This window comes from Salvelinus namaycush, chromosome 38 (genome assembly GCF_016432855.1).
Source record: "Salvelinus namaycush isolate Seneca chromosome 38, SaNama_1.0, whole genome shotgun sequence".
Taxonomy (NCBI): domain Eukaryota; kingdom Metazoa; phylum Chordata; class Actinopteri; order Salmoniformes; family Salmonidae; genus Salvelinus; species Salvelinus namaycush.
In genome coordinates this window covers 20,955,161-20,982,942 of record NC_052344.1, presented here as the reverse complement: position 1 = coordinate 20,982,942, position 27,782 = coordinate 20,955,161, and the positions used below count along the sequence as shown (strand labels likewise).

General features: G+C 48.3%; 1 protein-coding gene across 2 annotated transcripts; it reads left to right on the top strand.

Annotated features, from left to right (window-relative positions):
• The first annotated feature begins 302 nt into the window (after positions 1 to 302).
• lrrc17 (leucine rich repeat containing 17) lies at positions 303 to 27,782 on the top strand. 2 transcript variants are annotated; one of them, XM_038978316.1, is made up of 4 exons: positions 303 to 577; positions 16,111 to 17,015; positions 24,262 to 24,417; positions 26,422 to 27,782. In XM_038978316.1, exons 2-4 carry the CDS (start codon positions 16,250 to 16,252, stop codon positions 26,850 to 26,852), a joined length of 1,353 nt encoding a protein of 450 aa, XP_038834244.1. In that variant the 5' UTR covers positions 303 to 577; positions 16,111 to 16,249; the 3' UTR covers positions 26,853 to 27,782. The 2 variants fall into 2 exon arrangements, with proteins under 2 accessions (XP_038834244.1, XP_038834245.1); XM_038978317.1 differs by lacking the exon at positions 303 to 577 and adding an exon at positions 12,633 to 12,740.

Genomic DNA, 27,782 nt, shown 5'->3' with positions numbered 1-27,782 from the left:
GATATACATGTGGGCTTACACAGTCATGCATTCCAACGGGTTGAAGCAGCCAGGTCTGAGTAACCATTAACATTCAGTAGTAATTACTATATCTGTTGTTTGTGAGCTTCTTCCTCCTCCTCTTTCTCCTTCTCCTCTTTCTCCTTTTCCTCCTCCTCCTCTTCCTCCTCCTCCTCCTCCTCCTCCTCCTCCAACAGCCTGACACTCTATGAGGACAGGACAGGCTAGGAGCTGGGCTGGAGGCGGGCCAGTTACTCAACTCTGGAGAAACGGGTTTCTCTCCTCCTCGCCTGCCTGCCTGCCCGTCTGCACAGAACAGAGCAGAGGAGCTGTGTCATGTGTAATTTAATACCAGACGCAGGCTGACTGAGCCTCACTGCACACAGAGAGCCCCCTCACAGCCTGAGAGGCAGGCAGGCAGGAGAGGCAGGCAGGCTAAGCAGGCAGACGTCCAGGGTCCGGCTCAGCCCTCCATGACAGGACAAAGAGCAGGGGATGAAGGACCAACCAGAGCCCTAGTGGAGGACCGACCAGAGCCCTAGTGGACCCATCAACCTCTCCCTCTCTCCGTGGCCAGGTACCAGACCCCCCTCTCTCTCTCTCTCTCTGTTCTGTTTCCTCTGTTACAGTAGTACAGTCACAGTGTTGAAGGCAGCCAGTAGCGTAATGGTGATTTACTGTACTAGAATGGGCAGTAGCAGCACTTTCCTAAAGAGAACAGAACAGCACAGAATTCTGCACTGTAAGAGGTTTTAGACATGCCACTGTAAGAGGTTTTAGACATGCCACTGTAAGAGGTTTTAGACATGCCACTGTAAGAGGTTTTAGACATGCATGCTTGCATTCATTGTCTCTGGTTATTTTGTCCAGAACATATTGCATATATTTCTTAAGTGGAAAACTTTCTCTTGCAAGAAGAGAAGTGTATGTGCTGTTTGTGCACTTGAGGTGTAAATATCTCTGGCCGTGTTCCAATGCAATCACCGCACTCTCTCCCTCTGGGAATTCTGTGAAGAACAGGGCTCTGGTAAACATCCCCTGTCACAGTTTCTTTCTCTAGATAATAACACTGGGTTCAACGCTTCAGGGCACTTTCTGAAACAGCAGTTTTCTGAAACAGGAGCAACTGAGAGGAAGTGCGTGGTAAAGGATCATACTGAATGTTTTTAAGGATTAGTGCTCAGTGCTGTATGTTTCTGTTGGAGTGTTCTCTCTGGGAGTCGGAATGCCACCCTAAAGCCAAGAGGGGATACACCGCATGAAGCACTGCAACCCTAAAGCCAAGAGGGGATACACCACATGAAGCACTGCAACTCTAAAGCCAAGAGGGGATACACCACATGAAGCACTGCAACCCTAAAGCCAAGAGGGGATACACCACATGAAGCACTGCAACCCTAAAGCCAAGAGGGGATACACCACATGAAGCACTGCAACTCTAAAGCCAAGAGGGGATACACCACATGAAGCACTGCAACTCTAAAGCCAAGAGGGGATACACCACATGAAGCACTGCAACTCTAAAGCCAAGAGGGGATACACCACATGAAGCACTGCAACCCTAAAGCCAAGAGGGGATACACCACATGAAGCACTGCAACTCTAAAGCCAAGAGGGGATACACCACATGAAGCACTGCAACCCTAAAGCCAAGAGGGGATACACCACATGAAGCACTGCAACCCTAAAGCCAAGAGGGGATACACCACATGAAGCACTGCAACCCTAAAGCCAAGAGGGGATACACCACATGAAGCACTGCAACTCTAAAGCCAAGAGGGGATACACCACATGAAGCACTGCAACTCTAAAGCCAAGAGGGGATACACCACATGAAGCACTGCAACCCTGAAGCCAAGAGGGGATACACCACATGAAGCACTGCAACCCTAAAGCCAAGAGGGGATACACCACATGAAGCACTGTGACCCTAAAGCCAAGAGGGGATACACCACATGAAGCACTGCAACTCTAAAGCCAAGAGGGGATACACCACATGAAGCACTGCAACCCTAAAGCCAAGAGGGGATACAGCACATGAAGCACTGCGACCCTAAAGCCAAGAGGGGATACACCACATGAAGCACTGCAACTCTAAAGCCAAGAGGGGATACACCACATGAAGCACTGCAACCCTAAAGCCAAGAGGGGATACCCCACATGAAGCACTGTGACCCTAAAGCCAAGAGGGGATACACCACATGAAGCACTGCGACCCTAAAGCCAAGAAGGGATACACCGCATGAAGCACTGCAACCCTAAAGCCAAGAGGGGATACACCACATGAAGCACTGCGACCCTAAAGCCAAGAGGGGATACACCACATGAAGCACTGCAACTCTAAAGCCAAGAGGGGATACACCACATGAAGCACTGCAACCCTAAAGCCAAGAGGGGATACCCCACATGAAGCACTGTGACCCTAAAGCCAAGAGGGGATACACCACATGAAGCACTGCGACCCTAAAGCCAAGAAGGGATACACCGCATGAAGCACTGCAACCCTAAAGCCAAGAGGGGATACACCACATGAAGCACTGCGACCCTAAAGCCAAGAGGGGATACACCACATGAAGCACTGTGATCCTAAAGCCAAGAGGGGATACACCACATGAAGCACTGCAACCCTAAAGCCAAGAGGGGATACACCACGTGAAGCACTGCAACCCTAAAGCCAAGAGGGGATACACCACATGAAGCACTGCAACTCTAAAGCCAAGAGGGGATACACCACATGAAGCACTGCAACTCTAAAACCAAGAGGGGATACACCACATGAAGCACTGCAACCCTAAAGCCAAGAGGGGATACACCACATGAAGCACTGCAACTCTAAAGCCAAGAGGGGATACACAACATGAAGCACTGCAACCCTAAAGCCAAGAGGGGATACACCACATGAAGCACTGCGACCCTAAAGCCAAGAGGGGATACACCACATGAAGCACTGCAACTCTAAAGCCAAGAGGGGATACACCACATGAAGCACTGCGACCCTAAAGCCAAGAGGGGATACACCACATGAAGCACTGCAACCCTAAAGCCAAGAGGGGATACACCACATGAAGCACTGCGACCCTAAAGCCAAGAGGGGATACACCACATGAAGCACTGCAACCCTAAAGCCAAGAGGGGATACACCACATGAAGCACTGCAACCCTAAAGCCAAGAAGGGATACACCACATGAAGCACTGCAACCCTAAAGCCAAGAGGGGATACACCACATGAAGCACTGCAACCCTGAAGCCAAGAGGGGATACACCACATGAAGCACTGCAACCCTGAAGCCAAGAGGGGATACACCACATGAAGCACTGCAACCCTGAAGCCAAGAGGGGATACACCGCATGAAGCACTGCGACCCTAAAGCCAAGAGGGGATACACCACATGAAGCACTGCAACCCTGAAGCCAAGAGGGGATACACCACATGAAGCACTGCAACTCTAAAGCCAAGAGGGGATACACCACATGAAGCACTGCAACCCTGAAGCCAAGAGGGGATACACCACATGAAGCACTGCAACCCTGAAGCCAAGAGGGGATACACCACATGAAGCACTGCAACCCTGAAGCCAAGAGGGGATACACCACATGAAGCACTGCAACCCTAAAGCCAAGAGGGGATACACCACATGAAGCACTGCGACCCTAAAGCCAAGAGGGGATACACCACATGAAGCACTGCGACCCTAAAGCCAAGAAGGGATACACCGCATGAAGCACTGCAACCCTAAAGCCAAGAGGGGATACACCACATGAAGCACTGCGACCCTAAAGCCAAGAGGGGATACACCACATGAAGCACTGTGATCCTAAAGCTAAGAGGGGATACACCACATGAAGCACTGCAACCCTAAAGCCAAGAGGGGATACACCACGTGAAGCACTGCAACCCTAAAGCCAAGAGGGGATACACCACATGAAGCACTGCAACTCTAAAGCCAAGAGGGGATACACCACATGAAGCACTGCAACTCTAAAGCCAAGAGGGGATACACCACATGAAGCACTGCAACCCTAAAGCCAAGAGGGGATACACCACATGAAGCACTGCAACTCTAAAGCCAAGAGGGGATACACCACATGAAGCACTGCAACCCTAAAGCCAAGAGGGGATACACCACATGAAGCACTGCGACCCTAAAGCCAAGAGGGGATACACCACATGAAGCACTGCAACTCTAAAGCCAAGAGGGGATACACCACATGAAGCACTGCGACCCTAAAGCCAAGAGGGGATACACCACATGAAGCACTGCAACCCTAAAGCCAAGAGGGGATACACCACATGAAGCACTGCGACCCTAAAGCCAAGAGGGGATACACCACATGAAGCACTGCAACCCTAAAGCCAAGAGGGGATACACCACATGAAGCACTGCAACCCTAAAGCCAAGAAGGGATACACCACATGAAGCACTGCAACCCTAAAGCCAAGAGGGGATACACCACATGAAGCACTGCAACCCTGAAGCCAAGAGGGGATACACCACATGAAGCACTGCAACCCTGAAGCCAAGAGGGGATACACCACATGAAGCACTGCAACCCTGAAGCCAAGAGGGGATACACCGCATGAAGCACTGCGACCCTAAAGCCAAGAGGGGATACACCACATGAAGCACTGCAACCCTGAAGCCAAGAGGGGATACACCACATGAAGCACTGCAACTCTAAAGCCAAGAGGGGATACACCACATGAAGCACTGCAACCCTGAAGCCAAGAGGGGATACACCACATGAAGCACTGCAACCCTGAAGCCAAGAGGGGATACACCACATGAAGCACTGCGACCCTAAAGCCAAGAGGGGATACACCACATGAAGCACTGCGACCCTAAAGCCAAGAAGGGATACACCGCATGAAGCACTGCAACCCTAAAGCCAAGAGGGGATACACCACATGAAGCACTGCGACCCTAAAGCCAAGAGGGGATACACCACATGAAGCACTGTGATCCTAAAGCCAAGAGGGGATACACCACATGAAGCACTGCAACTCTAAAGCCAAGAGGGGATACACCACATGAAGCACTGCAACTCTAAAGCCAAGAGGGGATACACCACATGAAGCACTGCAACCCTAAAGCCAAGAGGGGATACACCACATGAAGCACTGCAACTCTAAAGCCAAGAGGGGATACACCACATGAAGCACTGCAACCCTAAAGCCAAGAGGGGATACACCACATGAAGCACTGCGACCCTAAAGCCAAGAGGGGATACATCACATGAAGCACTGCAACTCTAAAGCCAAGAGGGGATACACCACATGAAGCACTGCGACCCTAAAGCCAAGAGGGGATACACCACATGAAGCACTGCAACCCTAAAGCCAAGAGGGGATACACCACATGAAGCACTGCGACCCTAAAGCCAAGAGGGGATACACCACATGAAGCACTGCAACCCTAAAGCCAAGAGGGGATACACCACATGAAGCACTGCAACCCTAAAGCCAAGAAGGGATACACCACATGAAGCACTGCAACCCTAAAGCCAAGAGGGGATACACCACATGAAGCACTGCAACCCTGAAGCCAAGAGGGGATACACCACATGAAGCACTGCAACCCTGAAGCCAAGAGGGGATACACCACATGAAGCACTGTGATCCTAAAGCCAAGAGGGGATACACCACATGAAGCACTGCAACCCTAAAGCCAAGAGGGGATACACCACGTGAAGCACTGCAACCCTAAAGCCAAGAGGGGATACACCACATGAAGCACTGCAACTCTAAAGCCAAGAGGGGATACACCACATGAAGCACTGCAACTCTAAAGCCAAGAGGGGATACACCACATGAAGCACTGCAACCCTAAAGCCAAGAGGGGATACACCACATGAAGCACTGCAACTCTAAAGCCAAGAGGGGATACACAACATGAAGCACTGCAACCCTAAAGCCAAGAGGGGATACACCACATGAAGCACTGCGACCCTAAAGCCAAGAGGGGATACACCACATGAAGCACTGCAACTCTAAAGCCAAGAGGGGATACACCACATGAAGCACTGCGACCCTAAAGCCAAGAGGGGATACACCACATGAAGCACTGCAACCCTAAAGCCAAGAGGGGATACACCACATGAAGCACTGCGACCCTAAAGCCAAGAGGGGATACACCACATGAAGCACTGCAACCCTAAAGCCAAGAGGGGATACACCACATGAAGCACTGCAACCCTAAAGCCAAGAAGGGATACACCACATGAAGCACTGCAACCCTAAAGCCAAGAGGGGATACACCACATGAAGCACTGCAACCCTGAAGCCAAGAGGGGATACACCACATGAAGCACTGCAACCCTGAAGCCAAGAGGGGATACACCACATGAAGCACTGCAACCCTGAAGCCAAGAGGGGATACACCGCATGAAGCACTGCGACCCTAAAGCCAAGAGGGGATACACCACATGAAGCACTGCAACCCTGAAGCCAAGAGGGGATACACCACATGAAGCACTGCAACTCTAAAGCCAAGATGGGATACACCACATGAAGCACTGCAACCCTGAAGCCAAGAGGGGATACACCACATGAAGCACTGCAACCCTGAAGCCAAGAGGGGATACACCACATGAAGCACTGCAACCCTGAAGCCAAGAGGGGATACACCACATGAAGCACTGCAACCCTAAAGCCAAGAGGGGATACACCACATGAAGCACTGCGACCCTAAAGCCAAGAGGGGATACACCACATGAAGCACTGCGACCCTAAAGCCAAGAAGGGATACACCGCATGAAGCACTGCAACCCTAAAGCCAAGAGGGGATACACCACATGAAGCACTGCGACCCTAAAGCCAAGAGGGGATACACCACATGAAGCACTGTGATCCTAAAGCCAAGAGGGGATACACCACATGAAGCACTGCAACCCTAAAGCCAAGAGGGGATACACCACGTGAAGCACTGCAACCCTAAAGCCAAGAGGGGATACACCACATGAAGCACTGCAACTCTAAAGCCAAGAGGGGATACACCACATGAAGCACTGCAACTCTAAAGCCAAGAGGGGATACACCACATGAAGCACTGCAACCCTAAAGCCAAGAGGGGATACACCACATGAAGCACTGCAACTCTAAAGCCAAGAGGGGATACACCACATGAAGCACTGCAACCCTAAAGCCAAGAGGGGATACACCACATGAAGCACTGCGACCCTAAAGCCAAGAGGGGATACACCACATGAAGCACTGCAACTCTAAAGCCAAGAGGGGATACACCACATGAAGCACTGCGACCCTAAAGCCAAGAGGGGATACACCACATGAAGCACTGCAACCCTAAAGCCAAGAGGGGATACACCACATGAAGCACTGCGACCCTAAAGCCAAGAGGGGATACACCACATGAAGCACTGCAACCCTAAAGCCAAGAGGGGATACACCACATGAAGCACTGCAACCCTAAAGCCAAGAAGGGATACACCACATGAAGCACTGCAACCCTAAAGCCAAGAGGGGATACACCACATGAAGCACTGCAACCCTGAAGCCAAGAGGGGATACACCACATGAAGCACTGCAACCCTGAAGCCAAGAGGGGATACACCACATGAAGCACTGCAACCCTGAAGCCAAGAGGGGATACACCGCATGAAGCACTGCGACCCTAAAGCCAAGAGGGGATACACCACATGAAGCACTGCAACCCTAAAGCCAAGAGGGGATACACCACATGAAGCACTGCAACTCTAAAGCCAAGAGGGGATACACCACATGAAGCACTGCAACCCTGAAGCCAAGAGGGGATACACCACATGAAGCACTGCAACCCTGAAGCCAAGAGGGGATACACCACATGAAGCACTGCGACCCTAAAGCCAAGAGGGGATACACCACATGAAGCACTGCGACCCTAAAGCCAAGAAGGGATACACCGCATGAAGCACTGCAACCCTAAAGCCAAGAGGGGATACACCACATGAAGCACTGCGACCCTAAAGCCAAGAGGGGATACACCACATGAAGCACTGTGATCCTAAAGCCAAGAGGGGATACACCACATGAAGCACTGCAACCCTAAAGCCAAGAGGGGATACACCACGTGAAGCACTGCAACCCTAAAGCCAAGAGGGGATACACCACATGAAGCACTGCAACTCTAAAGCCAAGAGGGGATACACCACATGAAGCACTGCAACTCTAAAGCCAAGAGGGGATACACCACATGAAGCACTGCAACCCTAAAGCCAAGAGGGGATACACCACATGAAGCACTGCAACTCTAAAGCCAAGAGGGGATACACCACATGAAGCACTGCAACCCTAAAGCCAAGAGGGGATACACCACATGAAGCACTGCGACCCTAAAGCCAAGAGGGGATACATCACATGAAGCACTGCAACTCTAAAGCCAAGAGGGGATACACCACATGAAGCACTGCGACCCTAAAGCCAAGAGGGGATACACCACATGAAGCACTGCAACCCTAAAGCCAAGAGGGGATACACCACATGAAGCACTGCAACCCTAAAGCCAAGAAGGGATACACCACATGAAGCACTGCAACCCTAAAGCCAAGAGGGGATACACCACATGAAGCACTGCAACCCTGAAGCCAAGAGGGGATACACCACATGAAGCACTGCAACCCTGAAGCCAAGAGGGGATACACCACATGAAGCACTGCAACCCTGAAGCCAAGAGGGGATACACCGCATGAAGCACTGCGACCCTAAAGCCAAGAGGGGATACACCACATGAAGCACTGCAACCCTGAAGCCAAGAGGGGATACACCACATGAAGCACTGCAACTCTAAAGCCAAGAGGGGATACACCACATGAAGCACTGCAACCCTGAAGCCAAGAGGGGATACACCACATGAAGCACTGCAACCCTGAAGCCAAGAGGGGATACACCACATGAAGCACTGCAACCCTGAAGCCAAGAGGGGATACACCACATGAAGCACTGCAACCCTAAAGCCAAGAGGGGATACACCACATGAAGCACTGCGACCCTAAAGCCAAGAGGGGATACACCACATGAAGCACTGCAACCCTGAAGCCAAGAGGGGATACACCACATGAAGCACTGCGACCCTAAAGCCAAGAGGGGATACACCACATGAAGCACTGCGACCCTAAAGCCAAGAAGGGATACACCGCATGAAGCACTGCAACCCTAAAGCCAAGAGGGGATACACCACATGAAGCACTGCGACCCTAAAGCCAAGAGGGGATACACCACATGAAGCACTGTGATCCTAAAGCCAAGAGGGGATACACCACATGAAGCACTGCAACCCTAAAGCCAAGAGGGGATACACCACGTGAAGCACTGCAACCCTAAAGCCAAGAGGGGATACACCACATGAAGCACTGCAACTCTAAAGCCAAGAGGGGATACACCACATGAAGCACTGCAACTCTAAAGCCAAGAGGGGATACACCACATGAAGCACTGCAACCCTAAAGCCAAGAGGGGATACACCACATGAAGCACTGCAACTCTAAAGCCAAGAGGGGATACACCACATGAAGCACTGCAACCCTAAAGCCAAGAGGGGATACACCACATGAAGCACTGCGACCCTAAAGCCAAGAGGGGATACATCACATGAAGCACTGCAACTCTAAAGCCAAGAGGGGATACACCACATGAAGCACTGCGACCCTAAAGCCAAGAGGGGATACACCACATGAAGCACTGCAACCCTAAAGCCAAGAGGGGATACACCACATGAAGCACTGCAACCCTAAAGCCAAGAAGGGATACACCACATGAAGCACTGCAACCCTAAAGCCAAGAGGGGATACACCACATGAAGCACTGCAACCCTGAAGCCAAGAGGGGATACACCACATGAAGCACTGCAACCCTGAAGCCAAGAGGGGATACACCACATGAAGCACTGCAACCCTGAAGCCAAGAGGGGATACACCGCATGAAGCACTGCGACCCTAAAGCCAAGAGGGGATACACCACATGAAGCACTGCAACCCTGAAGCCAAGAGGGGATACACCACATGAAGCACTGCAACTCTAAAGCCAAGAGGGGATACACCACATGAAGCACTGCAACCCTGAAGCCAAGAGGGGATACACCACATGAAGCACTGCAACCCTGAAGCCAAGAGGGGATACACCACATGAAGCACTGCAACCCTGAAGCCAAGAGGGGATACACCACATGAAGCACTGCAACCCTAAAGCCAAGAGGGGATACACCACATGAAGCACTGCGACCCTAAAGCCAAGAGGGGATACACCACATGAAGCACTGCAACCCTGAAGCCAAGAGGGGATACACCACATGAAGCACTGCATCACTTCATCAGTGAGGGAATCAATTGGCTTGTCTTACTTCTTCTCTTGTCTATGTTTTTAAGCTCCTTCTCTCCCTCTTTTTTCACTTATCTCTGGAAGAGCAAGAATAACATAGAGCTTTCAATGATCCCTGTGATAAATACAATTTCCCATGTATTTATTTGATAAACCTTCCCCCTGTCTGCATGCCTGTGAGAGAGAGTTCCAGTGTTCTAATTAGTGCTCCATGCTGCGTAAGCGTTCTCTGAGGATTGTGCTGTGGGGAACAGATACAGACTCTGTCTGCCTCCCAAATGCCCATAGGGCTCTGGTCAGAAGTAGTGCACTACGTGGGGAATAGGGTTCCATTTGGGACACACTGACTGAACACCTCAGGCAACCTGAAAGGAAACTCAGTCAGATCAGGTCACGGTTGGGAATGAGTTTGGTTTGGGTGGCAGCAGGGGTCGACTGGGAAATGAAAATAAAAACTCCGGAACAGTCCAGTCCTTGTGTTCTGCACCACTTCTTATGGACGTTTCCATCCCCAGTGCCCTGTTCTGTGTTAGTGAAGCATTGAGAGACAGGCTGTGTAGGCAGCCACCCTGCGCTGTAGCTTTAAGGCTGGCCGCTGCTATAATGGGGCTGTTCACTGATCCATCCAGGTCCTGCTAGGGGAACTACCTACAGTGGTTTAGCATTAGAATACTCCACTGGGGGGTTTCACGTGCACAACATGCATCATCCAAGAATTACAGTCTAGAATAGACCAACAACTTGGAGTCTACGTTGAGGCAACATTGTGTGGTGGTTGTGTGTTTGCTGTTCTTTCACATCAACTGAGTTCCTCAGTTCAAGCACTTTGGTTGGACAGCGAGGAACCGACAGCGTACAGTATGCTTTCCTTTGCATTACTAGACAGCTCAGCACACACAGCCCAGTCTGCCTCCTATTGGTCAGTGCTGTGTGTGTTGTGTTGAGCCCTGTGTGACCCCAGCTGTCTCTGTTAAATCTATCAGCAGCATCACATTGGGTTCTCCAGCCCCCGCCGAGCCCCAGCTCTTTAGCTGTACAGTTCATTAGTCTCACTCCCCACGGCCCTCAGATTGGGTTCTCCAGCCCCCGCCGAGCCCCAGCTCTTTAGCTGTACAGTTCATTAGTCTCACTCCCCACGGCCCTCAGATTGGGTTCTCCAGCCCCCACCGAGCCCCAGCTCTTTAGCTGTACAGTTCATTAGTCTCACTCCCCATGGCCCTCAGATTGGGTTCTCCAGCCCCCGCCGAGCCCCAGCTCTTTAGCTGTACAGTTCATTAGTCTCACTCCCCACGGCCCTCAGATTGGGTTCTCCAGCCCCCGCCGAGCCCCAGCTCTTTAGCTGTACAGTTCATTAGTCTCACTCCCCACGGCCCTCAGATTGGGTTCTCCAGCCCCCGCCGAGCCCCAGCTCTTTAGCTGTACAGTTCATTAGTCTCACTCCCCATGGCCCTCAGATTGGGTTCTCCAGCCCCCGCCGAGCCCCAGCTCTTTAGCTGTACAGTTCATTAGTCTCACTCCCCACGGCCCTCAGATTGGGTTCTCCAGCCCCCGCCGAGCCCCAGCTCTTTAGCTGTACAGTTCATTAGTCTCACTCCCCACGGCCCTCAGATTGGGTTCTCCAGCCCCCGCCGAGCCCCAGCTCTTTAGCTGTACAGTTCATTAGTCTCACTCCCCACGGCCCTCAGATTGGGTTCTCCAGCCCCCGCCGAGCCCCAGCTCTTTAGCTGTACAGTTCATTAGTCTCACTCCCCACGGCCCTCAGATTGGGTTCTCCAGCCCCCGCCGAGCCCCAGCTCTTTAGCTGTACAGTTCATTAGTCTCACTCCCCACGGCCCTCAGATTGGGTTCTCCAGCCCCGGCCGAGCCCCAGCTCTTTAGCTGTACAGTTCATTAGTCTCACTCCCCACGGCCCTCAGATTGGGTTCTCCAGCCCCCGCCGAGCCCCAGCTCTTTAGCTGTACAGTTCATTAGTCTCACTCCCCACGGCCCTCAGATTGGGTTCTCCAGCCCCGGCCGAGCCCCAGCTCTTTAGCTGTACAGTTCATTAGTCTCACTCCCCATGGCCCTCAGATTGGGTTCTCCAGCCCCCGCCGAGCCCCAGCTCTTTAGCTGTACAGAGCATTAGTCTCACTCCCCACGGCCCTCAGATTGGGTTCTCCAGCCCCCGCCGAGCCCCAGCTCTTTAGCTGTACAGTTCATTAGTCTCACTCCCCACGGCCCTCAGATTGTGTTGGCCGGGTTCATTCGCCCATTTGCACTTTGACCAGCATGCCTGATGCCTGGCTACTACTCCAGCTAGAGGTATATAACATCTGTTATTACCACAGGGAATTGGTCTGGGATGGAGGTTGGCCAGTGAATTACATTGCAGGACATTACTCAGTATCACTGCTACGTGGTTTTACACAGATACTCCCGACACCCAACACATAGGTATGTAAATGTATTGATTATTTAGATTTTTCAGATTTCAAACTTTTACCGGTAATGTAATTTTCCTGCAGAGAACATTCTAGTAGCATGATAGTATTGCGTTAAAATACAGTTGGGTTTTTCCCAACAGCTTATCTTTGTAAACCCTGTGTGTGTTGTACTGTATGTGTGTTTATAGTTTTATTTAATGTTGTGTTAGTGTATGTAAGTTGTTTTGTCAGAACCTTTGTTCCCTCTGCTGCTATTGGACCAGGTCTCTCTTGGAAAAGAGATGTTATCTCACTGAGAAAAACATGTATAAATTAAGGTTAAATAAGAAATTTACAAAAATTGAAGGACGCTTAAACAGAGAGACGTTTTATGAAAGGGAATTTATGAATAAATATTATAAAATGAATTGAAAAGGAACACAGTTCACCTGCACAATAAAAAGTCTTCCAGTTGAACAGTACAGTGTTTCACTGGTGCCTGAACAGCAGATTAAACTATCACTGGACTGTAAAGTGGTGATTCATCCAGAGAGAGAGAGAGTGTGAGTGAGTGAGTGAGTGAGTGAGTGAGTGAGTGAGTGAGTGAGTGAGTGAGTGAGTGAGTGAGTGAGTGAGTGAGTGAGTGAGTGAGTGAGTGAGTGAGTGAGTGAGTGAGTGAGTGAGTGAGTGAGTGAGTGAGTGAGTGAGTGAGTGAGTGAGTGAGTGAGTGAGTGAGTGAGTGAGTGAGTGAGTGAGTGAGTGAGTGAATGAGTGAGTGAGTGAGGCTATGCCAGCCTGGTCTGATATAGCTGAATGGGCCCGGAGCTAGATGGCCTGGGCATTGGGCTGGGCCGAGTATGGGCCAGAGCTGGGCAGACCAGAGGGGGGGTTAGAGGCCCAAAGCTTTGCCATGTGCACTCCATATGGGAGAGTGTGTGTTTACACTGGCAGAGGCACGGCCGGGCGCTAACAGTGCTTACGTGGAGAGAGACTAACTTACAACAAACTGTCTGAATGGCCCTAGATGGCAGTCATCTTTTGTGTTATAATGGTTTATTTTCGGAGAGCAGATTGAATACCCACAGTTCTCTTGTTTTCATATTGTCCCTAAGGGAGTGGCTACAGTGGACGGATGGATTGACATCTCACTAGTGTAGCTTCGCTGCGTGTTAGCTTGCTAGGATACTACAGGGCAAAGTGTTCTCAGACTGGAGAATTCTCTAACTCATTGTGTCTATAAACTCAATGTTTACACTACCTCTTCTCCATCTCTCCCTGTGACTGGACTGTTCCACTGTGGAAGGCTGTGGGGGGGGGGGGGGGGGGGGGGTGATACAGTTGGACTGGCTCACTGTAGCAGGAGATGGAGGGTGTTGTTTGGCAGACATTATGGCTGCTGCCTCACATCACACTTGGGACTAATGAGTCAATACTGTACAGGCCCATCGCTGGTGGGGGTGAAAACACACACACACACACACGCACGCACGCACGCACGCACGCACGCACGCACGCACGCACGCACGCACGCACGCACGCACGCACGCACGCACGCACGCACCATATTTGAATGGCATACATATAACTTCTAAATATATACATGATCATTAAGAGCATTCAAGGTACATCATCAACACTAACCTGTAACACCAGTGATAGTAATAAACTCAGGGTAATTCCATTCAGCTACACACAGCCTTCCCTCAGGGTAATTCCATCCAGCTACACACAGCTTTCCCTCAGGGTAATTCCATCCAGCTACACACAGCCTTCCCTCAGGGTAATTCCATCCAGCTACACACAGCCTTCCCTCAGGGTAATTCCATTCAGCTACACACAGCCTTCCCTCAGCGTAATTCCATCCAGCTACACACAGCCTTCCCTCAGGGTAATTCCATCCAGCTACACACAGCCTTCCCTCAGGGTAATTCCATCCAGCTACACACAGCCTTCCCTCAGGGTAATTCCATCCAGCTACACACAGCCTTCCCTCAGCGTAATTCCATTCAGCTACACACAGCCTTCCCTCAGGGTAATTCCATTCAGCTACACACAGCCTTCCCTCAGGGTAATTCCATCCAGCTACACACAGCCTTCCCTCAGGGTAATTCCATCCAGCTACACACAGCCTTCCCTCAGGGTAATTCCATCCAGCTACACACAGCCTTCCCTCAGGGTCATTCCATTCAGCTACACACAGCCTTCCCTCAGGGTAATTCCATCCAGCTACACACAGCCTTCCCTCAGGGTAATTCCATCCAGCTACACACAACCTTCCCTCAGGGTAATTCCATCCAGCTACACACAGCCTTCCCTCAGGGTAATTCCATTCAGCTACACACAGCCTTCCCTCAGGGTAATTCCATTCAGCTACACACAGCCTTCCCTCAGGGTAATTCCATCCAGCTACACACAGCCTTCCCTCAGGGTAATTCCATCCAGCTACACACAGCCTTCCCTCAGCGTAAGGTAGTTAGGGAGGTCTTTACAGCCGTCATGTTTATCAGAGTATGTTTACAGGAGTGGACGTACACAGACATGTAAACTTCCTCCTCTTTGATGCATGTTCGTGGCCTGGTGTACAGAAGAATTACTGTCTGAAGAGAGAGAGAGAGAGAGAGAGAGAGAGAGAGAGAGAGAGAGAGAGAGAGAGAGAGAGAGAGAGAGAGAGAGAGAGAGAGAGAGAGAGAGAGAGAGAGAGAGAGAGAGAGAGAGAGAAATGCTGTATAAAAGAGCAGACCGACACCAGGTTTTGTGTTAGGAAGAGAGGAACAGAGAGATAGGAGAAGAGAGGAGAGGAACAGAGAGATAAGAGAAGAGAGGAGAGGAACAGAGAGATAGGAGAAGGGAGGAGAGGAACAGAGAGATAGAAGAAGGGAGAAACAGAGAGATAGGAGAAGGGAGAAGAGAAACAAAGAGATAGAAGGGAGGAGAGAAACAGAGCGATAGGAGAAGGAAGGAGAGGAACAGAGAGATAGGAGAAGGGAGGAGAGGAACAGAGAGATAGGAGAAGGGAGAAACAGAGAGATAGGAGAAGGGAGGAGAGACACAGAGAGATAGGAGAAGGGAGGAGAGAAACAGAGAGATAGGAGAAGGGAGAAACAGAGAGATAGAAGGGAGGAGAGGAACAGAGAGATAGGAGAAGGGAGGAGAGGAGAGATAGAAGACTGAGGAACAAAGGAAATGGGGCACTGTTCCATGACCGTGTTTTAACTATCTCTCTGTTTGATAGACTATCATATAACATGCTTTATGTCTGTTTCTCTCCATCATTCTTCCTCTCCCTCCCTTTCTTCCTCTCTATCCCTTCCTATCCCTTTCCTCCCGAACAATGAACTCTCCACTTAACTCTCTCTCTCTCTCTCTCTCTCTCTCTCTCTCTCTCTCTCTCTCTCACACAGCTGTAACCAGCCTTCCCTGGCACCAGCAGCAACCCAAGGCCATCTCTGATTGCACAAGGCCATCCCTCTCCCCCTCCCTCCCTCTTCTTCCAGTCTTGCCGCTCCCCCGTCTCCCAGTGGTAGCGTTGGGGCTCCCAGGATGCGGATTCTCAGCGCTCTGCTGCTCCTCCTGCTCCTCAGGTCCACTGAGCCCAGGAAGGGTGGACGGAACAGAGAACGGGGCAGGGCCCGGGGTAAAGGCAGGGCCAATGCTGTCAAACGCCAAACCTCTGAATGCAAGGAATACATGGAGGCCGGAGAGAAATACCTGGACTGTCAGGACCGCCAGCTGACCGGGGTGCAACAGCACTGGCCTGAAGACATCCACCACCTCCTGCTGGCCCGCAACAAGATCCAGGTGCTCAGAGACAACACCTTCTCCCAGTTCAAGAACCTAAAGAGTCTGGATCTACAACAGAATGAGCTCTACATGGTGGAGGAGGAGGCGTTCGCAGGGCTGGGACAGCTCACTACTCTGCTTCTTCAGCACAACCAGATGAAGACAGCTTCTGAGGAGCACCTGCTGCCCTTGCCAAGCCTCCGCTACCTGCGTCTCTATGACAACCCCTGGGACTGCCGGTGCTCGCTGGATAGCCTGGTCAGGACCCTGCAGGTGCCCAGCAACCGTAACCTAGGGAACTACGCCAAGTGTTCGGAGCCGGACGCGCTAAGAGGTCAGAAACTGAAGAAGATGAGGCCGGAGCTGCTGTGTCTTGATGATGGGGAGGGCCAGCAACCAGGGCAGAAACCTCAGCAGGGGCAGGGTAGTCTGCCCAAACCACCTCCCATCAAGAAGCACCCTGATGCCAACTCCTTGTGCCACACCTACATGTTCCCCAAACCCATGCTGGACTGCAAGAGCAAAGGTAAGCTATGAGCCAACCAAGCTTGTCAATGAAGTGTTGTATTCTGGTCTTTCAGAACACTGGAGTGAGTTATTGGGTTCTCAGGGCCATGGGTTCATGGACCCAGATGAATCTCTACTGAAACAGCTCTTTAGTCCAGGATTAGGACTAGTATGGGTCAGGGAAACCGGCCCTCCGTGTATGAGTCACATGTCCATCTGAAATATCTGGCCATTGTTCACTACACATGATTGTTGTGAGGCCTTTTGCAACCGTGTGGAGGAAAGGCTGGCTGCTGGATACTCCAGAGCTGTGGTTGATAATGACTACTTTCTAAATGTGTTCTCTATAATTTCCCTGAATCAGAATGTGGTAGGAAACGGCTGTAAACCGAGAGGCCTTAGAGTGACGGCTTGCAGCGTGGAAACCGTGGAAACCATCATGTAACGTTAGACACAAAGGGACCAAGGGAAAATATGGAGTCTCATTTCTGTCTCCCGTCCAGACTCTCACATCTGGTGCCGTTTCTGTGCAACTATGTAAAACTGCCACATTAAAACTGCTATCAGGACAATAACTTGTAGATTAGGTTTCAATATCGTGTTTCACATAGTCGTCAGGCCCAGAGCAATGGGACTGACTACAAATCCTGCATGGAGTCCGTACTGTGTGGGGACTGCTTTTGTTTGAGCTCCAAAATACAACATGAATAGTGCCTTCATATTGATTTAGTATAGACGTGGCAGTATGGTCATGAATAGTCCCTTCATATTGATTTAGTATAGACGTGGCAGTATGGTCATGAATAGTCCCTTCATATTGATTTAGTATAGACGTGGCAGTATAGTCATGAATAGTCCCTTCATATTGATTTAGTATAGACGTGGCAGTATAGTCATGAATAGTCCCTTCATATTGATTTAGTATAGACGTGGCAGTATGGTCAGGAATAGTCCCTTCATATTGATTTAGTATAGACGTGGCAGTATGGTCATGAATAGTCCCTTCATATTGATTTAGTATAGACGTGGCAGTATGGTCATGAATAGTCCCTTCATATTGATTTAGTGTAGACGTGGCAGTATAGTCATGAATAGTCCCTTCATATTGATTTAGTATAGACGTGGCAGTATGGTCATGAATAGTCCCTTCATATTGATTTAGTATAGACGTGGCAGTATGGTCATGAATAGTCCCTTCATATTGATTTAGTATAGACGTGGCAGTATGGTCATGAATAGTCCCTTCATATTGATTTAGTATAGACGTGGCAGTATGGTCATGAATAGTCCCTTCATATTGATTTAGTATAGACGTGGCAGTATAGTCATGAATAGTCCCTTCATATTGATTTAGTATAGACGTGGCAGTATAGTCATGAATAGTCCCTTCATATTGATTTAGTATAGACGTGGCAGTATGGTCATGAATAGTCCCTTCATATTGATTTAGTATAGACGTGGCAGTATGGTCATGAATAGTCCCTTCATATTGATTTAGTATAGACGTGGCAGTATGGTCATGAATAGTCCATTCATATTGATTTAGTATAGACGTGGCAGTATGGTCATGAATAGTCCCTTCACATTGATTTAGTATAGAAGTGGCAGTATGGTCATGAATAGTCCCTTCATATTGATTTAGTATAGAAGTGGCAGTGTGGTCATGAATAGTCCCTTCATATTGATTTAGTATAGACGTGGCAGTATGGTCATGAATAGTCCCTTCATATTGATTTAGTGTAGACGTGGCAGTATAGTCATGAATAGTCCCTTCATATTGATTTAGTGTAGACGTGGCAGTATAGTCATGAATAGTCCCTTCATATTGATTTAGTATAGACGTGGCAGTATGGTCATGAATAGTCCCTTCATATTGATTTAGTATAGACGTGGCAGTATGGTCATGAATAGTCCCTTCATATTGATTTAGTATAGACGTGGCAGTATAGTAATGAATAGTCCCTTCATATTGATTTAGTATAGACGTGGCAGTATAGTCATGAATAGTCCCTTCATATTGATTTAGTATAGACGTGGCAGTGTGGTCATGAATAGTCCCTTCATATTGATTTAGTATAGACGTGGCAGTATGGTCATGAAGAGTCCCTTCATATTGATTTAGTATAGACGTGGCAGTATAGTCATGAATAGTCCCTTCATATTGATTTAGTATAGACGTGGCAGTATGGTCATGAATAGTCCCTTCATATTGATTTAGTATAGACGTGGCAGTATAGTAATGAATAGTCCCTTCATATTGATTTAGTATAGACGTGGCAGTATGGTCATGAATAGTCCCTTCATATTGATTTAGTATAGACGTGGCAGTATAGTAATGAATAGTCCCTTCATATTGATTTAGTATAGACGTGGCAGTATGGTCATGAATAGTCCCTTCATATTGATTTAGTATAGACGTGGCAGTATAGTAATGAATAGTCCCTTCATATTGATTTAGTATAGACGTGGCAGTATGGTCATGAATAGTCCCTTCATATTGATTTAGTATAGACGTGGCAGTATAGTAATGAATAGTCCCTTCATATTGATTTAGTATAGACGTGGCAGTATGGTCATGAATAGTCCCTTCATATTGATTTAGTATAGACGTGGCAGTATGGTCATGAATAGTCCCTTCATATTGATTTAGTATAGACGTGGCAGTATGGTCATGAATAGTCCCTTCATATGGATTTAATGTGGAAGTGGCAGCACTCTGATGTATTATTCTACTGTATATTTATTAAATGTCACAGTGAACTGGCCCTTTGATCAAGATGATGAATGACAGTCATGTAATGATATACTGTCCCTATCCTGTCCCCAGAAAGCCATTTGTCAGAGTGCAATTAAACGTGCAAGAAGCAGCAACACTGGTCTCTCTATTCTACTGTGGCTATATAAAATATCCCCATGTTCAGCTGGGGGAAACTATTTCCCTTCCCCTCTGGAAAGGTTTTCAATCAGTCCTTTATCTGAACCTCACTAGATCATCTCACTGGTCGTAGTCTGTCCCCCTCCCTCCCTCCCTCATCTCTCTATCTCTCTCTCTCTCTCTCTCTCTCTCTCTCTCTCTCTCTCTCTCTCTCTCTCTCTCTCTCTCTCTCTCTCTCTCTCTCTCTCTCTCTCGCTTTCTCTCTCCCGCTCTCTCTCAATCCCTCTCTCATCTGTGAATTCAGAGCCTTAATATACTGTAACTAATAACTGACCAGAGGTCGTTATACTGGAAACAAAGTCTCATTTGTAAACACTGGAAATGTCCCTACAGTACACTACCGAACTGTGCGCGAGCAAGACAGAATGTATCCAATCACAAATAAATCATCTCTGTGATACATACATTATATATGAGAGAATATGTCAGACTGCGTGTACTTTATAGATAAATGTTGTCCAGACCTCATAGTCAGAGAGAAAGAGAGAAACCTTTCCAAACAAGTCATAAGCCTAAAAGAAGATGCCTGGTTTAGTCCTGCTCTATCGCTAGCAGAACAGTTGAGTCAGCATATGGAGAGTTGGCCTGCTTGTCATCTCTGTAAAGCCTAACCTCCTCTTCTGACATTATATCATGGTTTCTTGGAGTTCCTGTAACCGATGGTCGGGTGTTTTGTCAGCTGACACATTCTGGGGGAGTCGTGATGTGTAGCAGAGAGGGAGTCATATTCTGTTGGTAGTCTCCTCTCCTCCACAAAATAGAAAAGGTTTCTCTCAGTATCTGACTATGAGGTCTGGACAACATTTATCTATAAAGTACATGCAGTTGGACAAATGTGTGTAACGACCTCTGGTCAGTAATTAGTGAGACAGTATATTATTATCAGATCCCTGGAGCCACGATGAGAAAAGGCTCTGAATTCACTGGAACTCACAGATGAGAGATGGATGGAGAGAGAGTGGGAGAAACAGAGAAAGAGAGAGGGAGAGAGAGCGGAGAGAGAGAGAGATGAGGGAGAGAGAGAGCGGGAGAGAGAGAGAGAGCGAGATAGATTGGGGAGGCAGGTAGCCTAGTGGTTAGAGCGCTGGGCCAATAACCGAAAGGTTGCTGGATTGAATCCCTGAGCTGACAAGGTAAAAATCTGTCTTTCTGCCCCTGAACAAGGCAGTTAACACACTGTCATTGTAAATTAGAGTTAAATATAGGTTAAAAAAATGTATAATTAAAAACAACATGATGAGTCATATTCTGCTGGTAGTCTCCTCTCATCCACAGCATGATGAGTCATATTCTGCTGGTAGTCTCCTCTCCTCCACAGCATGATGAGTCATATTCTGCTGGTAGTCTCCTCTCCTCCACAGCATGATGAGTCATATTCTGCTGGTAGTCTCCTCTCCTCCACAGCATGATGAGTCATATTCTACTGGTAGTCTCCTCTCCTCCACAGCATGATGGGTAATATTCTGCTGGTAGTCTCCTCTCCTCCACAGCATGATGAGTCATATTCTGCTGGTAGTCTCCTCTCATCCAGAGCATGATGGGTAATATTCTGCTGGTAGTCTCCTCTCCTCCACAGCATGATGAGTCATATTCTGCTGGTAGTCTCCTCTCATCCAGAGCATGATGGGTAATATTCTGCTGGTAGTCTCCTCTCCTCCACAGCATGATGGGTAATATTCTGCTGGTAGTCTCCTCTCATCCAGAGCATGATGGGTAATATTCTGCTGGTAGTCTCCTCTCCTCCACAGCATGATGGGTAATATTCTGCTGGTAGTCTCCTCTCATCCAGAGCATGATGGGTAATATTCTGCTGGTAGTCTCCTCTCATCCAGAGCATGATGAGTCATATTCTGCTGGTAGTCTCCTCTCATCCAGAGCATGATGAGTCATATTCTGCTGGTAGTCTCCTCTCATCCAGAGCATGATGGGTAATATTCTGCTGGTAGTCTCCTCTCCTCCACAGTAGCGTTGATTTTCCTTGATATACAGGCATGTTTGGCACCTGACTCTGTAAAAGCAGCACTGTGCATTTACAATCTAAATGAATGCCTGTATAGGTTTAGTTTCCTGCTGTCTGTAAACAACATGTGATTTTAATAAACTATATCAGGGATGGGCAACTGGCCGCCACCCCCCTTTTGTTGGCCCGCGGGAACATTTCTAAACACATTTCAAATCAACTTCCTGTTGAGAGTTAGAATAGTGGTTGTGCATCAGCAGTTGTTCTGTTGTCAGTCACTGACAGCTTCAGTTTTTAGACTGGCAAGTTAGTCTAGCGGCCAGCCATCTAAACGTCTAGTAAACATGGTCAAACTGCAGACCGGTGGGCCTCCATTGATTTGTCACTCTCACTCAGATATCATCTTAAAAACTGCAAACATTTCTCTACACCCCGTGGCAAAATGAGTACAATTGCATGGGATTTGTTATAAAATTGCTAAATCTTCTCTCCGCCTCATGACAAAATGTTGCTTAGGGCCCCCAAAAGGCTAGGGCCGGCTCTGACTGCATGAGTGAGTATGGATATAGGGCCGGCTCTGACTGCATGAGTGGGTATGGATATAGGGCCGGCTCTGACTGTATGAGTGGGTATGGATATAGGGCCGGCTCTGACTGTATGAGTGGGTATGGATATAGGGCCGGCTCTGACTGTATGAGTGGGTATGGATATAGGGCCGGCTCTGACTGTATGAGTGGGTATGGATATAGGGCCGGCTCTGACTGTATGAGTGGGTATGGAGATAGGGTCGGCTCTGACTGTATGAGTGGGTATGGATAGAGGGCCGGCTCTGACTGTATGAGTGGGTATGGATATAGGGCCGGCTCTGACTGTATGAGTGGGTATGGATAGAGGGCCGGCTCTGACTGTATGAGTGGGTATGGATATAGGGTCGGCTCTGACTGTATGAGTGGGTATGGATATAAGGCCGGCTCTGACTGTATGAGTGGGTATGGATATAGGGCCGGCTCTGACTGCATGAGTGGGTATGGATATAGGGCCGGCTCTGACTGCATGAGTGGGTATGGATATAAGGCCGGCTCTGACTGTGGCCCCTCATGATGAGGTCAGATTCTTTCTGAAAACTGTTATGTCTGAACGACCTTGACTTCTCCCAACATCCATCTGCATGTTTCCCACTCACTGCTGTAGTCTGAACTAAAGCATATCACAGGTGTTGTGAGGCAGGGTTTGATAGATAGGGGAAAGAGGGAACATCTCTTCATGCGTCCCAAATGGCACCCTATTCCCTACATAGTGCACTACTTTTAACCAGAGCCCTACCATGGCCCATAGGGATATGGACAAAAGTAGTGTACTATATAGTGAATAGGGTGTCATTGAGAACACTCTCTGTGGTTGTGAATGCTCCAGCAGCAGCACCCTCATCTACAAGCCATGGAGCGCTAATCTCCTTTCCTTACAGTGGAGGATGATGGATGTCCTATGCTGTTATGATATTAGAGCAGCTGTCTGTCGTTAAGGTCTGTGATAGTTCCTTCAGCTGAAAGATGAATAAACCGTGCTCAGGATGTGGCCTACTGGAAGCAGTCCAAGATTGTACATGGACTTTGACAAACGCAGAAAGGTCCAGTGTCATTCATGAAATAAAAAATGAAGGTTTTCCACCCCACCACAGCTAGGTTCATTCTCAGCTAAGCGTTTTAGTTTTAGAGCCAACTCCTTCCATTGTGAACATGACTTAGAAAACCGGTTCCAAAGACATCATTCATTATGAATTGTTGATAGAAGTTGTATGCATTTTAGGGACCACCTACTTAGTCTTCGTGTCTTAGTCTTTATTTTAAACTCTAGATTGAGAACAATGGCTCTTGCAGAAGTTTTCCTTCTATGGTAAAGGCTGCTGGCGATCACAAAAAAAGACAGAAGCTCTCTCAGAGACCTTTTAAGCCTGTGGGAAACCCTGTTGCATACGTTAACCTTCATGTTTCATACCCTTCAAAGGCTAAGGTCAACCCAGAGTGCTGTGAATAACAGTCCTGCTTGGCACAGACATACAACATGGCTACAGAGTGACAATAGAAAGGGGAGGCCATCTTGATATTCTCAGGGCACACTCGGAATTCACATATGTAGGAATCCAAATTTCAGTCACTCTGGCGATCAACAAGTTTGCATTGGGTTGAAATAATACCTTATGTCCCGAAGTTCCTTGTGTGTCCGCTTATGTTTTTGTTCATGTTTTCATGCGGTATGATAGCTAGCTGATTCGGTCATTGTAAACATGTCTGGTTAAGCCATTAACCTCTCACTGACCTCCATATTCTCTCTCTCTTTCTCCCCCCCTTTCTTCCCCCTCCCTCCCTCCAGAACTGAAGAACATCCCCTCAAGTCTCCCGTCAGACATTGTGAGGATGGACTTGTCCAGTAACAGCATCACTCAGCTCCGGCCCAATGAGTTTGTTGCTGCCAGGGACCTGAAGCTTCTCAACCTCAGCAGTAACAGTCTGGATCAGATCGACACAGGTGAGGAGAGACCATACACTTCCTTCAAACAGCACAATCATTATGGATGTGTGCCAAGTCCTGCTGCACAGAGGATCCGATCTCACAACACCTGAAGAAGTATTTCATAAGATAAAGCAATCTGAGACATATATGCTTTATTTTATTATTTTTTTGCTTTGTGACTTACAGTAGTGAGTGCATACACTTCCTTACTGGTCCCACATTGTAATCGAGCCCACACTGGAACTTCAAAGAAAGAGGTCAAAAGAGGAATCAGAGGAGAACCTTGACCTTGAGTCCGTTCATCACAAAATGGAGGCATGGCTTTATTTCCTCCTGAAATAGAATCGTTAGAATCCCTGGAGTAATGCCATACCAGTACTTTATATACCATACCAGTACTTTATATACCATACCAGTACTTTATATACCATACCAGTACTTTATATACCATACCAGTACTTTATATACCATACCAGTACTTTAAATACCATACCAGTACTTTATATACCATACCAGTACTTTATATACCATACCAGTACTTTAAATACCATACCAGTACTTTATATACCATACCAGTACTTTATATACCATACCAGTACTTTAAATACCATACCAGTACTTTATATACCATACCAGTACTTTATATACCATACCAGTACTTTATATACCATACCAATACTTTATATACCATACCAGTACTTTATATACCATACCAGTACTGTATATACCATACCAGGCAGCGTTGAGTTTGGATCAATTCCACACATAGATAAAACCCTTAACGCTCATTAGCTTCTCACACGGTTAAATCTGACTTAAAGGAGCCTACGACGCCATTAACATGCCTCGTCTCGTTTGTAGAACTAACACGGCTCTCTATTTGCCCAGGAATCACTACACTACCTTCTAGTTCTGTTATGTTTGAGAACTGGAAAAAAACACTGTCTCATTATTCCTAGGCTCACAAGAACTGGTCACATAGCCAGGAAGCTTTGCCACGGAAGGAAAATAGTTCCCTTATCATTAATTATTGCAGAACATATGCAAACAATTGACATTAGAGTATTTCCCTGAGTTGTTAACAAGTAATTAATGGTGGTTAATTCCGACCAACTATGACAACCAGTACTGTACACACACAGTCATTAACTACTGTGATCAAGGAGAAAGAAATGAAGTGGCCTGTTATGGATAAAAAGCCAGAGAAAGCAACTGCAAATTGAACACAATTCTCATTAAGTATTCACAAAATGCTCCCTCAGTTTTCTCAGGGACTGTGAGAAGCTAAGCTCTGTAGCAAGCCCAAACTGGTTTAAAAAATAGACCAGAATTGTCGTCTCATTGAGTTGCACAAACAAACCAGTAGAAACCGGACAGTAATTCTCATGAGTATGATAAGAGCGTAATCTGAGGGAGTTTGTGGGAGTGGGAACAGGAGGGTCACTCTGGAGACAGTGCTAAATACAGTAGGCCTATCTATCTTTATGGTGCTAGCTTGCACTGCCACCATTACTCAGGGCTACACTGCAGGACACACATCTTAAAGATGTGTGCTAGCCATTAGGCACATTTTAGGCACATCAACAGGCTAACTTCAGCTTGAATTAGAGCTGAGACTAGGTGATGGGGAGAGCACTGTTCAAAGTTAATATCAGCATGTGTTTGAAGACGAGGTGCTGAAAAGGCAGTCGGAAATTAGCTATGGAAGCTGTTACTCTTTCTCGTGTTACAGTGGAACATTAGTTCCCGGTTATAATTCAGTATTTATGTCCATTAGTGGACATTACTTCCACTGAAACTTTCCGCTGAGTGCTACTGTATGAGATGAATTGAAGTAGCAATTGACCTCTAACCCCAACATCCTGTCTCCCTTGTCCCCCCTCTTCAGCTGCATCCACTGGGCTCCTGTACCTGTCCAGTAGGAATTTCTTCCACTGAGACTTGTGCTATAAGATTCATTGAAATTCCCTGTCTCTCTAACTAACCCTTACCATCCTGCATTTCTCCCCCTCTCCATAGCTGCGTTTGCGGGCCTCCTGTACCTGCGAGAGCTGGACCTGTCCAACAACAGCCTGCACTACTTCCAGTACGGAGTGTTGGAGGACCTGTACTTCCTCAGGATGCTGAATCTGGGGGATAACCCCTGGGTCTGTGACTACAACATCCACTACCTGATCTACTGGCTGAAGCATCACCCCGGGGTGGCCTACTCTGGCCTCATCTGCACCGAGCCTCAGGAGTTCAGGGGCTGGCCCGTGGAGAATTATGTCAAGACCTACAACGGAGAGTGTCCCAAGGATAAGGATCCAAAGCCAGGGAAAGGTGATACAGGACAGGGACAGACGGCTCAGGAGCTAATGGCCGAGAAAGAGGAGGCGGAGATGGAGCTGCTGCCGAAGCCTCTGAGAGACCCCAGACCAAAGAAATATGAGGTCACCAGGTTGACTTAATAGGACAGAGTTGGAAATTAGAAGAGAACTGTTGTTGATGTTTTATATTATCGCAGAACATTCCAATTCAGTCTGTATCAGATTTTTTTTTTTACTTTCGAATTCCCACCAGCATAACCAATGCAGGACAGTTGAATTCCCATCAGCATAACCAATGCAGGACAGTTGAATTCCCACCAGCATAACCAATGCAGGACAGTTGAATTCCCACCAGCATAACCAATGCAGGACAGTTGGATTCCCACCAGCATAACCAATGCAGGACAGTTGGATTCCCACCAGCATGACCAATGCAGGACAGTTGGATTCCCACCAGCATAACCAATGCAGGACAGTTGGATTCCCACCAGCATAACCAATGCAGGACAGTTGGATTCCCACCAGCATAACCAATGCAGGACAGTTGGATTCCCACCAGCATAACCAATGCAGGACAGTTGAATTCCCACCAGCATAACCAATGCAGGACAGTTGGATTCCCACCAGCATAACCAATGCAGGACAGTTGGATTCCCACCAGCATAACCAATGCAGGACAGTTGGATTCCCACCAGCATAACCAATGCAGGACAGTTGGATTCCCACCAGCATAACCAATGCAGGACAGTTGAATTCCCACCAGCATAACCAATGCAGGACAGTTGGATTCCCACCAGCATAACCAATGCAGGACAGTTGGATTCCCACCAGCATGACCAATGTTGTCCCATCGCTGCAACTCCTGTACGGACTAGGGAGAAGTGAAGGTCGAGAGCCATGCATCCTCTGAAGCACCAATATGTCAGCGGAAACATACAGCTGGTGACCGAAGTCAACATGCATGCGCACAGCCACCACAAGGAGTCACTAGAGCGCAATCGGACAAGGACATCCCAGCCGGCCAAACCTTCCCTAACCCAGACAATTGTGCGCCGCCTCATGGTCGTGGCC